Source organism: Pezoporus flaviventris, unplaced genomic scaffold (genome assembly GCF_033815535.1).
Source record: "Pezoporus flaviventris isolate CSIRO_AGI_PZ_B2104156 unplaced genomic scaffold, CSIRO_AGI_Pfla_v1 ptg000090l, whole genome shotgun sequence".
Lineage (NCBI taxonomy): Eukaryota > Metazoa > Chordata > Aves > Psittaciformes > Psittacidae > Pezoporus > Pezoporus flaviventris.
Window position 1 is genome coordinate 1,566,991 of NW_026892638.1, and position 15,625 is coordinate 1,582,615.

The 15,625-nt window shown below is 44.3% G+C and overlaps 1 protein-coding gene across 1 annotated transcript; it reads right to left on the reverse strand.

Annotated features, from left to right (window-relative positions):
* Positions 1 to 1,530: 1,530 nt before the first annotated feature.
* ENC1 (ectodermal-neural cortex 1) lies at positions 1,531 to 15,319 on the reverse strand. Its single transcript, XM_061475717.1, has 3 exons — positions 15,043 to 15,319; positions 8,526 to 10,338; positions 1,531 to 4,820 (listed from the first exon to the last, which is right to left on the reverse strand). Exon 2 carries the CDS (start codon positions 10,324 to 10,326, stop codon positions 8,557 to 8,559), a length of 1,770 nt encoding a protein of 589 aa, XP_061331701.1. The 5' UTR covers positions 10,327 to 10,338; positions 15,043 to 15,319; the 3' UTR covers positions 1,531 to 4,820; positions 8,526 to 8,556.
* Positions 15,320 to 15,625: the final 306 nt, after the last annotated feature.

Below are 15,625 nucleotides of genomic sequence, written 5' to 3' on the forward strand. Positions count from 1 at the left end.
GACCACTCCCAGGCATGTCCATATATAGATAGAGCCTTTGAGACTTCCCAAGGTCAGGGCTGATCACCCAGTTATGCCTGATGGAGCCATACTGCAAGCTAATGACCTGATTCCCTTCTAATCATTTAAGGCATTTAGTATTCATACTTACTATAACAGAGCCAATGCCTTGCAGGTGTCTGTATCACAGGCTATCAGCTGTTTTAAATCTAAATGTAACTGTTCATTTTAAATTCTAACCGTAAACATCAGACCTCCAGTGTAAGTCTTCCACATTCAGAGCCAAGCAAAGAAGCTTGAATCCATGGCCAGAAAAAAGCTCTCCAATAAGTAACCTGACGTCCTAAAATGACACCAGTGATTCACTCTGCAGCAGTCTGTTCATTCCCAGTGCTGCTGTAAGCATCCCAGGCCCTGGTAAAATCCAAACAAAAACCAAACCAAACTACCCCCCCCACCCAGTTACTGTCCAGCAATAGTGCTTGCAAGGAGCACTGAGGTAACTGTCCCACTCCCTAGCCAAGACTGACTGCAAATACCTCAAGCACAGGTTATGTGATCAATGCTGAGGCCTGAAAGTCACTTGGTACTGTGACCCTGAATCTTTTAGGCAAATAAACACTCGAAGAAACCCGTGACTTCCAGGAGATAGCTCCAGGAATTTTAATAGATTAGAAGATTTTAGAAAAGTTAATTCTTGCAGAAAGCAGTACTTCCTGATACTGCCTGTCTCTCTCTGCTAAACCAGTACTACAATTTAATTTCCAGGACCATGAACCCTGGGGCTCAGTTACACTGGACAGGCTACTGATGGCAACTGATGCATCAGCATCCTTGCTGCACCAAGCTGTGACCTGTGGATACCTACTCTTTTACATCCTCCTTCAGAGCTGCACAGGCAAAGGGATAAGGCAGTAGGTAGTGAAACAGCCCAAGCAAAGAAGAAAGGCCCTGTTCCTTTGCTCCACAGCAGTGGATGCATGCTTAAAGAAAATCCTCTTCTAGGCAGGAGAGCAGGTCAGTACTTGGCAGACCTGAGCAACTGAACCTCCAGGGTGTGCACATGAATGCCTCTGCATGATGTTATTTTAGACCTGGACAGTCATCAGCAACACCTTATGGCCACAGAAGTGTTAATCAACACAGAAAATCAATAGCATTAAAAAACAAACAAACCCCAATACAAACCCCACCACCCTCTATACAAATGAACATGCAAGTAAGCTTAAAAGATCAAAGAGTTTGGCTATACGTGTGCATTATCTACAACAACTGGCATGTTTCAGGCACAGCCAGCATTTTTTGCTTTGAAAATAATTAGGAATGATTAGAGATGCCTAATTCTGCTTCCAAGTCGTATCAGGCACTAGCTAAACTATACTGCAAGCACCAAGGAACTTGCATTTCCTGTTCTTAAATGTGTTGAGGCTCTGAACTTGGAGATAGCAATCATAATAACAGCAGCAGAACAGAACAAAGAGGAGGGAAGTGCAACTGAAGCAGAAGCTTAAACCAAAGCAGTAAACTGCATGTTGTCAATGTGCTTTTATTAAGAGAACATGAAAAGGACATTATAAGGGTTTCAAAGCATTTCAGGCTGTGGAGGCAGGGGGGGGAAGAGACAACACTTGAAATAAATGTTCCATGGAGAGAAAATCTCTAATAATTTATTGACCTTCAGTTTCACATTGTGAAAAAAAAAAAAAGGCAAGTTTTACAAAACCTTAAGATGTAGTAGCAAACAAAAAGACACAACCTAGACAAGTTTACTTCTTCACTTGCAGAGTTTTCTTTTAGCACATGAACCACATTTTCAATAGCGAGGAAAGGGAACATTATTCTGCTCTAATCACTCTTATTCAGACAGGTGTCAGACTTTGAGAAAAGGGGCTGCACAATTATACCAGAAGAGGAAGGCTGCCCTTTGTTATATGTTTCTACAGCAACGACCCCACAAAATAAGAGGAACCTTCCTGTCTTATACCAGGGTTTTTGTGTGCACTCCACTGTGCACTGCATTTGCTTCAAAGTGTGGGCTGTTTTGCAAGACTGGAATGGTCAAGTAGCTAGCCAGGATTCTCACATCAATTCAAAGAGCAAGAGCCTAGCGCATTCCCTGCAGAGCCAGAGGCCCACCCCGACTTCAGCTTCCTTCAGCCTACACACAGGAATTAATCAAGAACTTGAAAGCAGACCACAGCGTTGGAAACAGCTGCAGAAAATCCATCCCGCTTCGGAAGTTGCACGGCGCTACAAAACAGATTTCATAACCTAAGTGGTTCGATGCAGGGCAGCTTCACATCTGGACTCTAGGAAAAAAACAAGTCTCAAGCCTATCTGCCCTTGTTTGAATAAGGGGGCCCCTGGGCACCCAGTTCTTTGCTTCCTTGTACCTTGCGCAGGCACTAGCACCTGGGGAGAGGATGTGAAAAGCACAGGAAGTCTGATTTTATGGCTCCCTTGCACACCCAGGAGTGATCCACAAGATGAAAGGCAACACCAGCTCAAGGCTGCTTGCTTCAATGGGGCAACCTGTGCAAGTGCAGGGATATAGAAAGGAGACCTACCCTATCTAAGATGTTTTCCTATTGCTTAAAAGCCATCTAAGAGTAAAGAACCAACACTGGGGCAGGGGAGGCATAGGGGAAGGTGGAAGAAAAGGCTGTGGGTTTAAACACTTCTTTAATCTACCATTTCAAGAAATCAGTTTAACCAGAGGAACTATAACTGTTCACATCTAGGTGGGCCTCACCCTTTAAAAAACTGCTAATGCCTTTGCTAATTAATCAATGTTCTTTCAGTATTCACAGAATTCCAAATAACCTATTTCTGAAATGTAAGAGTCTACTCCAAACAGCAAGTCAAATGTAAGGCAGCACAGAGAAACTTCCAGTGACCAGTGTAAACACTTTCAGATGACAAAGCTTTCACAAATACAGCTACATCACTGTTACACAAAGGAAAGCATCACCAATGTGACTATTTTTGTTTTGCATGCATGCATGCGGCTGTTTACTTACACTGCAGTACACACCAACCATGGAACTGAATGTGCCAGTTAAGTTGGGCTCCAGAAACACTTAGGAAAAAACACAACACAATACAAGCTTCATGACAGGATCAGGCAAAGAAAGCACCTGTGAAACATAAGCTTCTTAAATCCAGAATAAAAAGAGTAGCTTCATCTCTGTCTCAAGATGAGACTGGTAAGATATTTATTTAAAAATCAAAGTTTGGTTTCTCACAATTGTAGCTGATGCTTTTGAGCAACCAAGTGTTTAAAGACACACCTGACTAAGAAAAATAAAAGGCAGCAGAATCTGAGGGCTATTTTTAAGATTAAGAGGTTTAACATTCATTTTCTATCCCCATAAGTATTTTGCTTGAGCACTTGGGTCTTTCACACCTGGTTGCTCAGATGATCATCTGAAATCCAGATGCACGAGGCAAGCCAGTCAGTGCAAAATTGCTGCTCTCTTCTTTTCTTTTTCTTTTCTTTTTTTTTTTTTTAAGACTTCATCACTAACCTAGCTTGAGGTTTTTTTTTTGTTTTTATTCTTGAATCACCATATTCCACTCACTCAGGTCAATCTGGCTATATTGTAGGTACCCCTTCTCCAACCCAATAAATAAATAAATAACTTTGGACAATGACTTCATATGGGCTTGGTATCCAGAAGCTCTTCCACAGTATTTGTGTTGCAATCAAGAAGCTGCACAAAGAGAGACCTGCAAGAGATTTTGGCTATTTCCAGATTAGAAAATGAAAGGCATGACCAACAAATGAAATGTAGCAAGGACACCATCTACAAGTCACACTACATGCAACCTGGGGAGCTGGTGGCCTGAGAAAGTGACCTCCATGGCTTCTTCCTCTAGTACATGTGTAATTTAAGATCCTGCCTTGTAATCCTTCCATTTCTGACTGGGAAGCCACCCCTCCCTCCCACCTCCAACTGTTACCCAATAGTTTTCTTTCTTTGTGCAGCAGAGCAAGTCAGCGATCACAAAATGTGCAAAACATACAACAATTCACACAAGCCCTTGCAACATGAAGACAATTGCAGGCATTGTTTCAGCATGCAAGCACTGAACAATAAATAACTATATCTACAACAAGTAATATAACAGGAATGGGACAGTTTGAACTACTTATAAATACAGGGAGGAAAAGGACAAGGAGCATTTGGGGGATGTAGTTTTTTTTCCCCACTCTTGCAAGAACATTTCACCATTGGGCTGCTCCTTATCAAGCAGAAGATCACTCACTGCACACAGGACAATGCAATGCAGGATCTAAGAGATGCTGTAGGCGCTGCCCACAGACAAGCATGCTCTGATTAGCAGAGTTCAGCAGCAATACCACTGTATCTTCATTCACAGAGGCATCTCGCTGTTTCAGACCTGGCCTGTTTCCCCCGCAACTGGGGCTGGCACTTCAAATCACCACAAAGAGAGGTGACAACCATTTCAAATTTCACATACAAATAGTGGAGTCCATGGAAATCAAGTGCTGTGTGTTGCACAGCTCAGAGAAGTTTGTCTCTTCTTTTTCTCCTTTGAAGGACTGATTAATATTGGCATTAATCCACAATTATCAGCACAAGGACTTGATCATAGGTTTGTCCATTCATATTTAAGCTATGCGCTGAAGCACTGAAGACAGTTTTTTTTCTCCCATTCCTTCATGTGTAGATTAGATAATTTACAAGGTGCAGATGATTTTCTTCAAACACAAGAGATGCTGAACGATCTTTCTTCATTAAAACCATTTCTCCAGATCTGAGGTTCCAATTCTCTTCTCCAAATAGAGGAGTAAACTAAAAGCATGGGAAGAGGAGGGGGAGAGAGAAGACAGAAGACTTTAAAGGGTTTGCTGAGACAATGTACCATAAGGTTTGTGTTAGATGTCAAAGACAATCTAAAAGCTAGGCTTAGGATACAATCCAGTTGATGGGCTTACCCGCCTCCCTCCCCAAACACCACCCTCCCAGCCAACCACCCCCCCCCCCCCCCCAAGTTTTCCTGTGCAATAGCCAACTTCTGATAAATAAGCCAGCCAAGAGCGCAATTATTTAGAGTCAGATTCTGCCTTTATTATTCAACTAGCCTTATTCTGCAAACCACCCTACTGACACAGAAGTACTTTAATATTTTTTGCTATAAATTCAGTCATTTGAAACCTAAATCAAGCTGGCCCAATACAGTTCTGTGATGTGCTCTGCATCCTGCATACTTCAACATTTCTATGTTCCCCCAATATCTTAAAGGTTTGTGTATTTAAGCAAACATAACCTTGCGCAGCTTCTCTTCCATAAAAACCTACATGAACACTTAGTGCAAGGAGTGTTTTCTATCCCTGGGCCAAAGCAAACCTTGCTGGAGCTAAGCAGAAGGGGAGGTGAAGGTGTCTCACCCCAATGCTTCCATTCACTGTGAAGAATTCTGAATTGAATTTATTCACAATATAGAAAGGGTCGTATAATCCCCTTACTTAAAACATATCTACTATTCATTAGAGCAGAAGTCTGCCTCATTTCTTTTCACATAGCAATGTACCATGCATCAGTAATTCCATCCTAGAGTCCTTTATAAAAATTGATTATTCAATGAGAAATTCAGCCTTTGGATGATAAGACTGCACTCTGCTTTTCCACCATGAAGCTGTATTAAAATGCCAGCTTCCAAACCATCATCAGCTCGTCATTTCTGACAGCACTGCCAGAATTTTAGGAGGCAAACCCTCCATCATTGCAACACAAAAGAACTCTAGTGAACTCACAGTTCATTTGAACATACTACATCTCTCAAGCTGTGATGCCTAAGAGCAACAGGGAGCACTCAGAGGAAACACCACAGCCTACGTAATAGTGCAGAGCATCAAGCCTCTTTGCAACTGTGGGCTTGAAACACACTATTTCCATTATGTCTGAGAAAAAGGTCTCTGCACTTAGAGTTGATTAGTCTTTTCTAGACATTTTTCAGCACAGCATGCTGTTCTTCCCACTGAAACAGACTATCAACACTGAAGCCAAAACAATGTTTCCTGTCATGGAATGAACTTAAAAAAGAAAAAATATAAACAGTTCCAAAGTCGGGGGGGGGGGGGGGGGGGGGAGAAATCCCCCAACCTACTCAAAAGTCCCGAGTTTGAGGAACAAGACAAAGCAGACTGAAGTCTTCCTAAAAGCTGTCAGACTGGGGCCACACAGCCCATGAAAACAGAGGGTAATCAGAAGTAATTTCCTTTTTGTCCCTCCCACCCACTGACAGAGCAGCAGGAGTCAGTAGGGAAAAAAGAAAACCAAACCCAAACTTATTGGATGAGCACACAGGATTGGAGAGACTTCAGTTTAGGGCTGTGTTCAGCCAGTTATCTTGTGCACTAGTGAAGCTAAAATAATGACTTTTAACAAGACACTGCTAAGCAAAGGAAAGGTTTCTTTGCACCGTTATATTTTTTTCAAAATAGAACACTCCCTCTCATGTCCTGTAAACCTCAGAACAATTAAGTCAGTCTCAGAAGAGTAAGTCAATATTTTTCTTGGCACAGACGTGATCCTGGGCATTCAATACTGCTGCTCTGAATGCTGGGAACTGCTGAAAGTCAGTAATGACAGAAATTAACTGAAATCATCAAGATGTTGTTCCCTGGTAGGGAAGAAGCCACCACACACACGTGGGGGCTCTCATGTGCTGGCTATTGGGGATGTGATTACTCCCAGGACCTGGGTAAAGCTCTTCCTCCCCAAGGGTAAGTCTGGAAAAAGCAAAGTAAGGAGAGGTGAGAGGGCAGTGCCCTCAAGACAAACAGCCACCTGAGTGAGGAGCAGCACAACACAGCCCAGCTTCACACCACCTTTCTGTGCTGACCTGCTGCTTTGCACAGGCCCAACCTTGTATTCTTTACTCAATCAGAGCTTCCAGTCTGCTGAAAGGCAACTGCAAGATGAATCCTCATGTACCATAGAGAAAGGAATTTCACGACTACCGTACATTTCTAGGTATATACTTCTATCTCACTGCTTCAAAGACATCTGGGTTTTGTCTTTACTGCAAGAGTGAGGCAAATGTCTCCAGCTGCAAAAGACCTAAACGGAATAAGATAGGGAAGTCCTTACACACAAACTGTTCTTCCTATTTTCTGGAGAACATGCATCAGTATGGAGTTCCAGGTAACTTAAGTGCAAATGCAGAGCTTGTCTAATTACTACCACTGTATTTATTTGCCCTGTTTCTTCTAAACTGCCCACCTTTCCTGGTAACACTATAGACTGTTCAAATCCAAAAATAAATTACCAGTCGCAGAGCATGGAATATTTAGGATTAAGCATGCCCCTGTGTTTGGTTGGTTGGCTGGTGGTAACTGTGATTCTGTACGGGAGTTTCAAAGAGGGTGTGGGGGAAAACAGCTAAACAAATCTAACAGGAGTCTGCCAGATTTGTTGCAAAATACACAGATTAATAGTTCTGGAAAATGTCAGTAATTTATTTTAAGTGATGTAACTCTAGAAAAGATACAAACAAGGAAAAATTAGTTGAAGTTACAGTGAGCAGTTATAAAAAACAGATTGAAAAATACTAGCATACGTGTAGGTACCCAGATTTTTCAGTGGTTTTTTTTTTATGAACCTCTTCTCCCCTCCTCCTAAAAATCAGATATTCACAACAACCAAAAAAGCAAGGCCAAATTCAGACTTGCTTGTGAGAAGATAACAATGCTGAAGCTGCATCTGGTAAGAGCTTGGCCCATTATGTATAATTAAATTGTTGTGGAACAGTGTGTGCCATAGATGGGTAATTATTTCAGCCAGCATTATTAATTATACATCTTCCTGACACTGTATGTAGTCCAACATGTATGACCATAACTATTTCAAAAATATATGTATTTCAAAGTGTATCAATGAACCAAATGTAGCCTTAGTTCACGCTAGTGTAACCATGCTGTCTAGGTGAGATGGAAAATCAGGCCTGAAGTGCCTGTAAAACACCTTTCATAAGACAGCAAGTTTCCCCAAAGGCTGTCTGCATGGAGAAAGCATGCTGCCTGCCTGGAAATTCAAGTGAATTTGCTATCAAGCTTCAGGTCAGAATTTATATTATCTTTTTTTTTGGCTGCTGTTACTGGATATATAGTGTGACCTAGCCTCTGTCACCAGGAAGATGATATTGAAACTTGCTTAGCATATATTTAGTATTTAAAAGCAGAGCAGGACTCAATTTCCAAAAGACTACCTGCATTTCCCCACAAGCTGAAAATGTCATTTTTGCTCAGTCCTTTACATCCAAATCATTCAGAAAAGGCCACATAAAAAGAAGTGGGTGCAAGGTATGTGACAAACTACTTCAGCATCTGGCTTTGTCAGACATGTTGCCTGGCTTAAAACAGCCCATGAATGTGTGCATTTCAATTGTTCCAGCTGCAAAACTGGCTTTGAATATACTCACCCTCCTCAGAGCTGCTGCTGAAAAGCTTTGTGAAAAGCATTATTACAGTGGAATTCAAAGGTGCTATTTCTTACCTGATAATTTGTAATAGGGACACACACACAATTATGAGGGGAGGTGTTTCCATGTGCTGACGAATGCCGTGGGAATCAACGAATAGGGCACAGTTGTTATGCTGTTCCATACATCTAACGTGGGATCGTAGCAGTCCAGCGTCTTGCACCTCTGAATGCCAAAGTAACCTCCAACCACATACAACTTGTTTCCAGACGCCACTGCGTGGCAGCTCATTCGCTTGGCTGTCACATCTCCCACCTTTGTCCACTGGTACGCCTCACTGTTGAATTTGTAAGCGGAGCACGCGGAGAATTCGGTGTCTCCACCCATAATAAAAATCTGGTTTCCCAGAACAGCTGCAGCCGTGTAGCGCCAGGGCTGTGGGCAGGTGGCTGGTACTGTCCATCTGTTTTCACACTGATCGTAGCACTGAACTTTGGGCAGCTTGTCATGGCTAACGCTGGTACCTCCGAAAGCAAACAGCTTGAGCTTCGCACTGACTACAGCTGCGTTGCTCACTCCCTCGCGCAGTGGGGCAACCATGGTCCATTTGTTGGTCACAGGGTCGTACTGTTCTACTTGCTTCAAGGATACTGAAGGGGAAGCTGGAAGGCAACCAGTTGCTGCAGTGTGTCCTCCTACTACATACAGACAGTGCTTGAGTTCCGCAGACCCATGCCCGAACCTAGCTACCAGCATGGGAGCAGCCTTTGACCACTCCTCGTGAAGGGTGTCATACACCCACACGTCTTTGGAGACTCCATTTTCTGACCCTCGTCCCCCGGTGATATACACTTTGCAGCCTATGGCACAAGCACTGAACTCTTTCCGTGGACTTGGTATGTCAGCCTTTGGAATGATCTCCTTTGCCTTTTGGTCCACCAGGTACAGCTTGTCACACATAAAGGTTTGCCCACCCAGAAGAAAAAGCGAATGGCCAGTTTTGCGGGGTCTGGCACACAAACTAGTAACCACTCCATCATTCTGCAGGATTTTTAACTTGCATCTTATTGATTCTTCTACAATCTCTTTGCTTTTCCTTTGCTTGGTGATGAGTTCTTCCATGGCCACATTCTCCATAAGGTATATGGCAGGCAAGAGGGCCAATCTCACCGTCTGCAATAACTCTGGCAGGTAAGAGTGGCGCTTACTCAGGTCATAGTTGACCCAGTTGATAGCTGATTCATATACCAGCCTTTCATCTTCAGTTTCTAATTCTTCACTGGAAAGGAGCTGCACTACCATGTCTTTTGGCAGCTGGAGGAAGTCTTCACTTTTACTGATACTCTGGAAGTTGCTAAGGCACATCCTCCAAGAGAGCTCATACAGCTTGGTGCACTGGTGAGCATCTGACAGCAGCAGCATGCCAAGACAGTTGGTGGGATGAAGGTTTTTCTCCAGAAATTCTGCACAAGCATCCCGAATGTCCTGAAACTCCAACATGTCACCGGCCTCCAGCAGCGATTCTGCGTTCTCCTCATTGATGATAACCCTGGAGGAATATGCGTAGTCCAGAAGAAGCTCCAAGACTTCTGGGTGAATTGAGTTATGAAAGTTGACTTCACTGTCCTGGCTCTCTTTCAGTCCTCCACTGAACATTGCTTCAAAATAGCGGCTACAAGCAGCCAGGACGGCTCTGTGGCAGGGGAATGACCTATTCCCAGCGTGGAGAAGTACATCTGTAAAGAGACGCTGCTGACGCAGAAGGTTCAGGTGAGTGAGGACACTATCAGCGTAGGACGACTTGTGGAACAAGTATATGTTTATGGAGCCAGTACTGGCCCTAGATTTGCGATTTTCATGCATGCTGACTGACATTTTCTTTCACACCTGTAAACCAAAAATTAATAAGATTAATGAGCCAGTTAAATTCATTACATACAAAAAAGTGTAACTATTATGCACTATAAGATGGAAAAAAAAAACTTAATTTCTAGATGAGTTTACAGAGAATTACATCTACATTTGGCATGTGTTTACTTTTTTGTAAGATGAGTTTCATAAATGACATACTCTAAACTTGTTGCCCAACAGCAGGTTTATCTTGGGAAACCTGATCTCCAACTTTCATACAGTAAGCAAGTAAATTGGAGGTGAAGGAAAAGGAACCAGGACTGATTTTCTCACCCTTCCCCAGCCTAGACCAGCTGATTCATTACATACACACACATGCACATGCTTGAAACATTCTCCTGTACTGAATCATAGCAGGAAGAGCTACCAGACAGAATACCTAAGGAATGTCAAAAGCTGCACGGAGAACAAAAACCTACTAATCCCATTAGAAAGCTTCCCTTTGGTGTAACGATTCCATATGCAACAGCATACAAAGAAAAAAAGGCAACTTTAAAATAAAAACCTAGCAACAACCATAAATTTACACTTGTGAAACCACAAGAAAAATATGATGGGTGAATTTTAGAGATTACATTTTGAACTCTGCCAGCAGCCACCTGCTATAGTAATACAGCACATACATGGGCAGAGTCAGAAGAAAAATGTGTTTTGACTATCAACTGAAGTTGCCAAGGCACCACCTCTGAAGCTACCTTGAGCCAGGTACTCAGAGCACAAGCCGCTGGTTCATTCTGAGGTTTGGAGGAGGCATAAACCAGAAGACACATCCTATCCTACCCTATTCCTAACAAACAACAATGCTGTTCAGTCCCTGCTTGTAGGTAGAATGTTACTGTTACCTGCCATGATACACAGGTCTATGTATGATTACAGCAGCAAGTTCCCAGATTTAATTAAGGGTCAAGCCAATACAGTATGACATAGAGGGAAAGGGAAGAATACTGGCAACCATATAAAGCTAATGGCCAAAAAGTCACAGTGCAGATAATAAAGAGACGAAGCATACAGAGCCCAGTGCAAGTTGTGGCTGTGACCACTACTGTAATAACTTCAACTTCTCTCTCTCCAAACTGCAAAGGAACCTTAAGAAAAAGTAGAGAACCTAAATTCCCTAATGACTATGATATTCACATGCCCAGAGCTCCTTTTACTGCACTCTCAAATGAGGAACAGGGCAAAGCCTACCTGGGAAGCACCCAAGGCTCAAAGTCAGAGCATGACCTGGGGCCACTTGTGGATGTTTTAATGTGGATATACTTCCCTCTCTCACAGACTCCAACATTTTCATATTCCTGAGCATGTTTAATAAGTGCAAAACTGTACAACAATATTCCCACATTTCATGCCTCCAGATGACCCAAGAGCTTTAAAAACCTCAGAAAACAGGTTTTTTTTAATAAATAATGTATTTTTCCAGATTCATATGACCAGAACCTCAACAGAATCAAAATCGTACAGGATTAATTTGGGCAGCAGAATCCATTTCAGAATGGGCCATCTCTGTGTATGGAATATGCAATACATGCAGATTAATTGCAGCATAGCCAGCACCATCCTTCTTGCTCGGTATTCTAATGTACAGAACAGTTGAAATGTCACATCCAACAGCAAGCTTGTTATATACCTTTCCCTTCAGTCACAGCAAAAAAGCCCATCAAACCAATATCAGTTAAGGAAAAAAGAGACACCTTACTGTAAAACTACCATAGCCCATTTACTTTAACCTGAAAAACGACTTCTCAGATCATTAACTGGGATTCAAAAGAACAAACACCACAGCTCAATATACAGTACTGAAACCAAAATCCTCCAAAACAGAGAGGAAATACTTCCCATCAGAGCCACAGCTAGAGTATCTAACTCACTCTACCATGCAAAAGTTTGGAATGGTATCTTACCAATGCTCCCCAGACCAACCTATTAAATGCACTAACACTAAGCACAGAACAACTTAAGGAGGCTGGCATGTCTTCGTAACACAAATCCTTTTACAAGGAAAAATAAATTACCTTTAATGCAATTGTACTGTCTGGCAAATAAAGATTCAGATGGTATTCAAGGATCCTGAGTACTAATCGCAGACTAAAATTACTCATTTAATCTATAGCCAAAAAGATTACACTGACCACATACATTTTGAAACCTGCTGGAACTGAAGGATTGCAGGAAGGGTCACGGATTGAAAACTGGTACACAAACAGTTCAGACACAGATGGGAAGAGAAGCCCTTTACTTACAGAGCAAACTTTTCCAGTCACTTTACCATTTTAAATGGCATTCAGTGGCTCTCTACAGACTGGCTTTCCTCGAGAACCTACCCTTGCAAGGTTTCCTTGCCAGGGAGCAGGACAGAAGCTAAACACCCGCTGATCAGCGACAACAGAGTCACCACGATCTGAAGATGCTCACTGCCCCCATGCTCTCCACCCAGAGTAAATGAATGAGTAGACACAACAGTCTAGGCATAACAGAATCTGTATGAAAACACAGTTCCTCTCTCCCCACATATTGGGGGGATTCAGAGGACACTGAAAATCTTCTTTTATCATGCACACAGGGTTCAGAAATAAGGCAGTAAAGTTCATCATCAGAGGCTGCCAGTGCAGGCATTCAGATTTTTCAGTGGGCTCTGTATTCCTGCAAGTGCCACTGGCTCAGCATCACTCAGAATGAGACCAAAACCACAACAAAATAGAAGCAAACATAAAAAAAAAACCACCCTGCAGTTATGCATACATTGGAGGCTAATGAGCCACCGACTACATGCAGAGGGGAGGAACAGATCACCGCGTGTTACCCAATCCCACTCACAACCATAGTAACAAACACCACTGTAAAAAAAAAAATAAAACCAACAAAAAAGCCCTGTAAGAGTCTCTCTCAAACAGCTACTGAATAGGGCGCTCAGCCTGTCACCACACTAAAATAAAAGATTTGGTCTTTCACAGAGCAACACCTTTTCTCACAAAGCACTTGCAGATTTCGTATATGCTGGTCCTTAACTGTTCAGTAACGTTGCTTTTATCATCACAATGTCATCTACTGAGAAGAATTCAAAGTATGCCAGTGCACATTTAAGATAAGCTAACATATTTCCCCAAACTGAACAAAGATACATATCTATACATCTTTTTCCTCCACTGTGGTTGCTGAAATGAGTTCACACATGGACTAGTCAAACAAACACCCTTAGAAGCAATTATCATAATTCACTAACAGTCAGTGTTTCTGTAAACATGTCCTTATGCAGTTTCTGGCAATTAGCTCAGCCCAGAATCTTGCAAGAATATTAAAATGTATAAACGACATCTCTGAATTCTCTATTTGGTATTGGAAATTATGCAAGCCTCAAAAACTTCAGTGGAGCAATTTACAGTCAGTGAACAAATGTTCATCTTGAATAATGAGTCTAATTCCCTTCAGGCATTTTTTTTCCTTAGAAATAGTAATATTTTTATGTAAAAGGCAAGAAGTGGTCAGAAAATTACCGATATAGATTTTATCTAGGAATGGAGGTTGAACCAAGACTTTGATTTATAATTACACTTCAACAGGCTACTTGTCACAGCAGTCAAGTAGTAAACACTACTTTAAGACTAAATAACAGACTCCCTGCCCTACTTCTTAACAGCTCCGCAGTATGCGGGTCTCAGCTTAAATAAAATGAAAATATAAGTATTTCTAAATTACTGACGCATCCCTGATGTAGGCTCATTTTAATACGACTCTGTAATTACATGGTGGTGGTGGTTGCGTTTTTGTTTAGAATCAGTGAAAACTGCTGAAGGGGAGGAAATCTGCTAAACGTCCCGTCGATTTAACTAACATCACTTTCAACTGCTAAATGTGCAGCGATACTATCAGTTTTGCAAAGCCAAATCCTGACCCTACCTAAAGTCCTCTAACACAAACTCTGTTGCTTCCTAGGACCTGCAGCGATACGGAAAGCAGAACACGCTGCCCCTGCTAGAAACGCACTACTGCTCATCACACGCAGACAAAGAAACCCAAGTCTAAATTCCCCCCAGTTCGCCACATCACAACGCCTGAACAACTCCGCCTCTGAAAAGAAACTTGCTGGGTTTCTTCCCAACCTGATAAATAAATAGTACGAGAAGTCAAAATGCATTCGAGCTCCTTTACAGAGCAATAACCACGTGCGAAAATTTCTGTGCCAGCACGGGGCGACCAGCAGCCGGCTCCGGGAGCAGCGAGGCGTTCGCACTTTCCCCTGCCCTGCCTCTCCCCGGCGCGGGATGATGCTCCGGACCTCCCGGGGCCCCGAGGAGGAAGCTGCAGCCTCCCGGGGAAGCCAGCACACTTCCTAATAGAAGCCGACAGCTTCCGAGCACAGCCGCGCACCGGACACAACAGCTACCGCGGACGTTTACCCGCCCGCTGCCTGCAGAATTCCAGGGCGACGGTGCTCGGCGCTGCGGGCAGAGCAGAGGAGCGCTGGACTCCGGCTATGCCTGGGACGCGCAGGGCAGCCCGGCTCCCGGCGCAGGGACTTCGCCGCCCTGCAGCAGCGCCGACCCACGCGGTGCCCTCCCAAAGCATGCGGCAGCTCTGTCCCGCACGTCTGCCCCGGCCTGGACCCGCCGCTCTGCGGACCCGCACTGCCCACCCGTATCCCCACCTCATCCGACGCACAACAGGTCGCGGACACAGACTTACAGCAGCGGCTTCTGGGCAAGTGCGAAAGTCCCTGTGCTTCCGAGGGCGCGCAGCACCGCGCATGGAGGGGAGCGCGGCTGCCTCGCTCGGCGGTGTGCAGAGAGGCAGCCGGGCAGGCTGCTCTGCCAGAAGCCGCGCAGCGCGGGGCGGAGGCGGTGTTGCTGACGGGAGGCGGGCCGCGGAAGAAGGGCGGGAGGTAGGAAAGAGGGACGGAAAGACACGCACACACCACCAACTGCTGCGGGCACCGCCGGCCGCAGCTCTGCCTCCGCGACGGCGCGGAGAAGGGGTATATGTGCTGGGGGGCGGGAGGAGCATTTATACACAGCGGGTGAGTGACAGGCAGGGGAGGGACGGGAGGATGAGGCCGGCACTCTCGCAGGACTTGCTGTCCCGGCCGGCGGCAGGGAAGGCGCAAAGGTGACCCCGCGCCGGCCCGCCGGGGGCTGCAGCACAGCACGGCAGCGGCTGTCCCGCACCGCACGGGCCCCCGCGGGGGTAGCCGGGCCAGCCCTGCGACCTTGCGCCGAGGTGCGCGGTCCGTGCTCCTCGTGCCACAAGGCGAGCGCTCCGAGTGGGCAGT

Excerpts from the sequence above, each read along its gene's own strand:
- ENC1 (XM_061475717.1), bottom strand. The coding sequence starts at position 10,326 with ATGTCAGTCAGCATGCATGAAAATCGCAAATCTAGGGCCAGTACTGGC.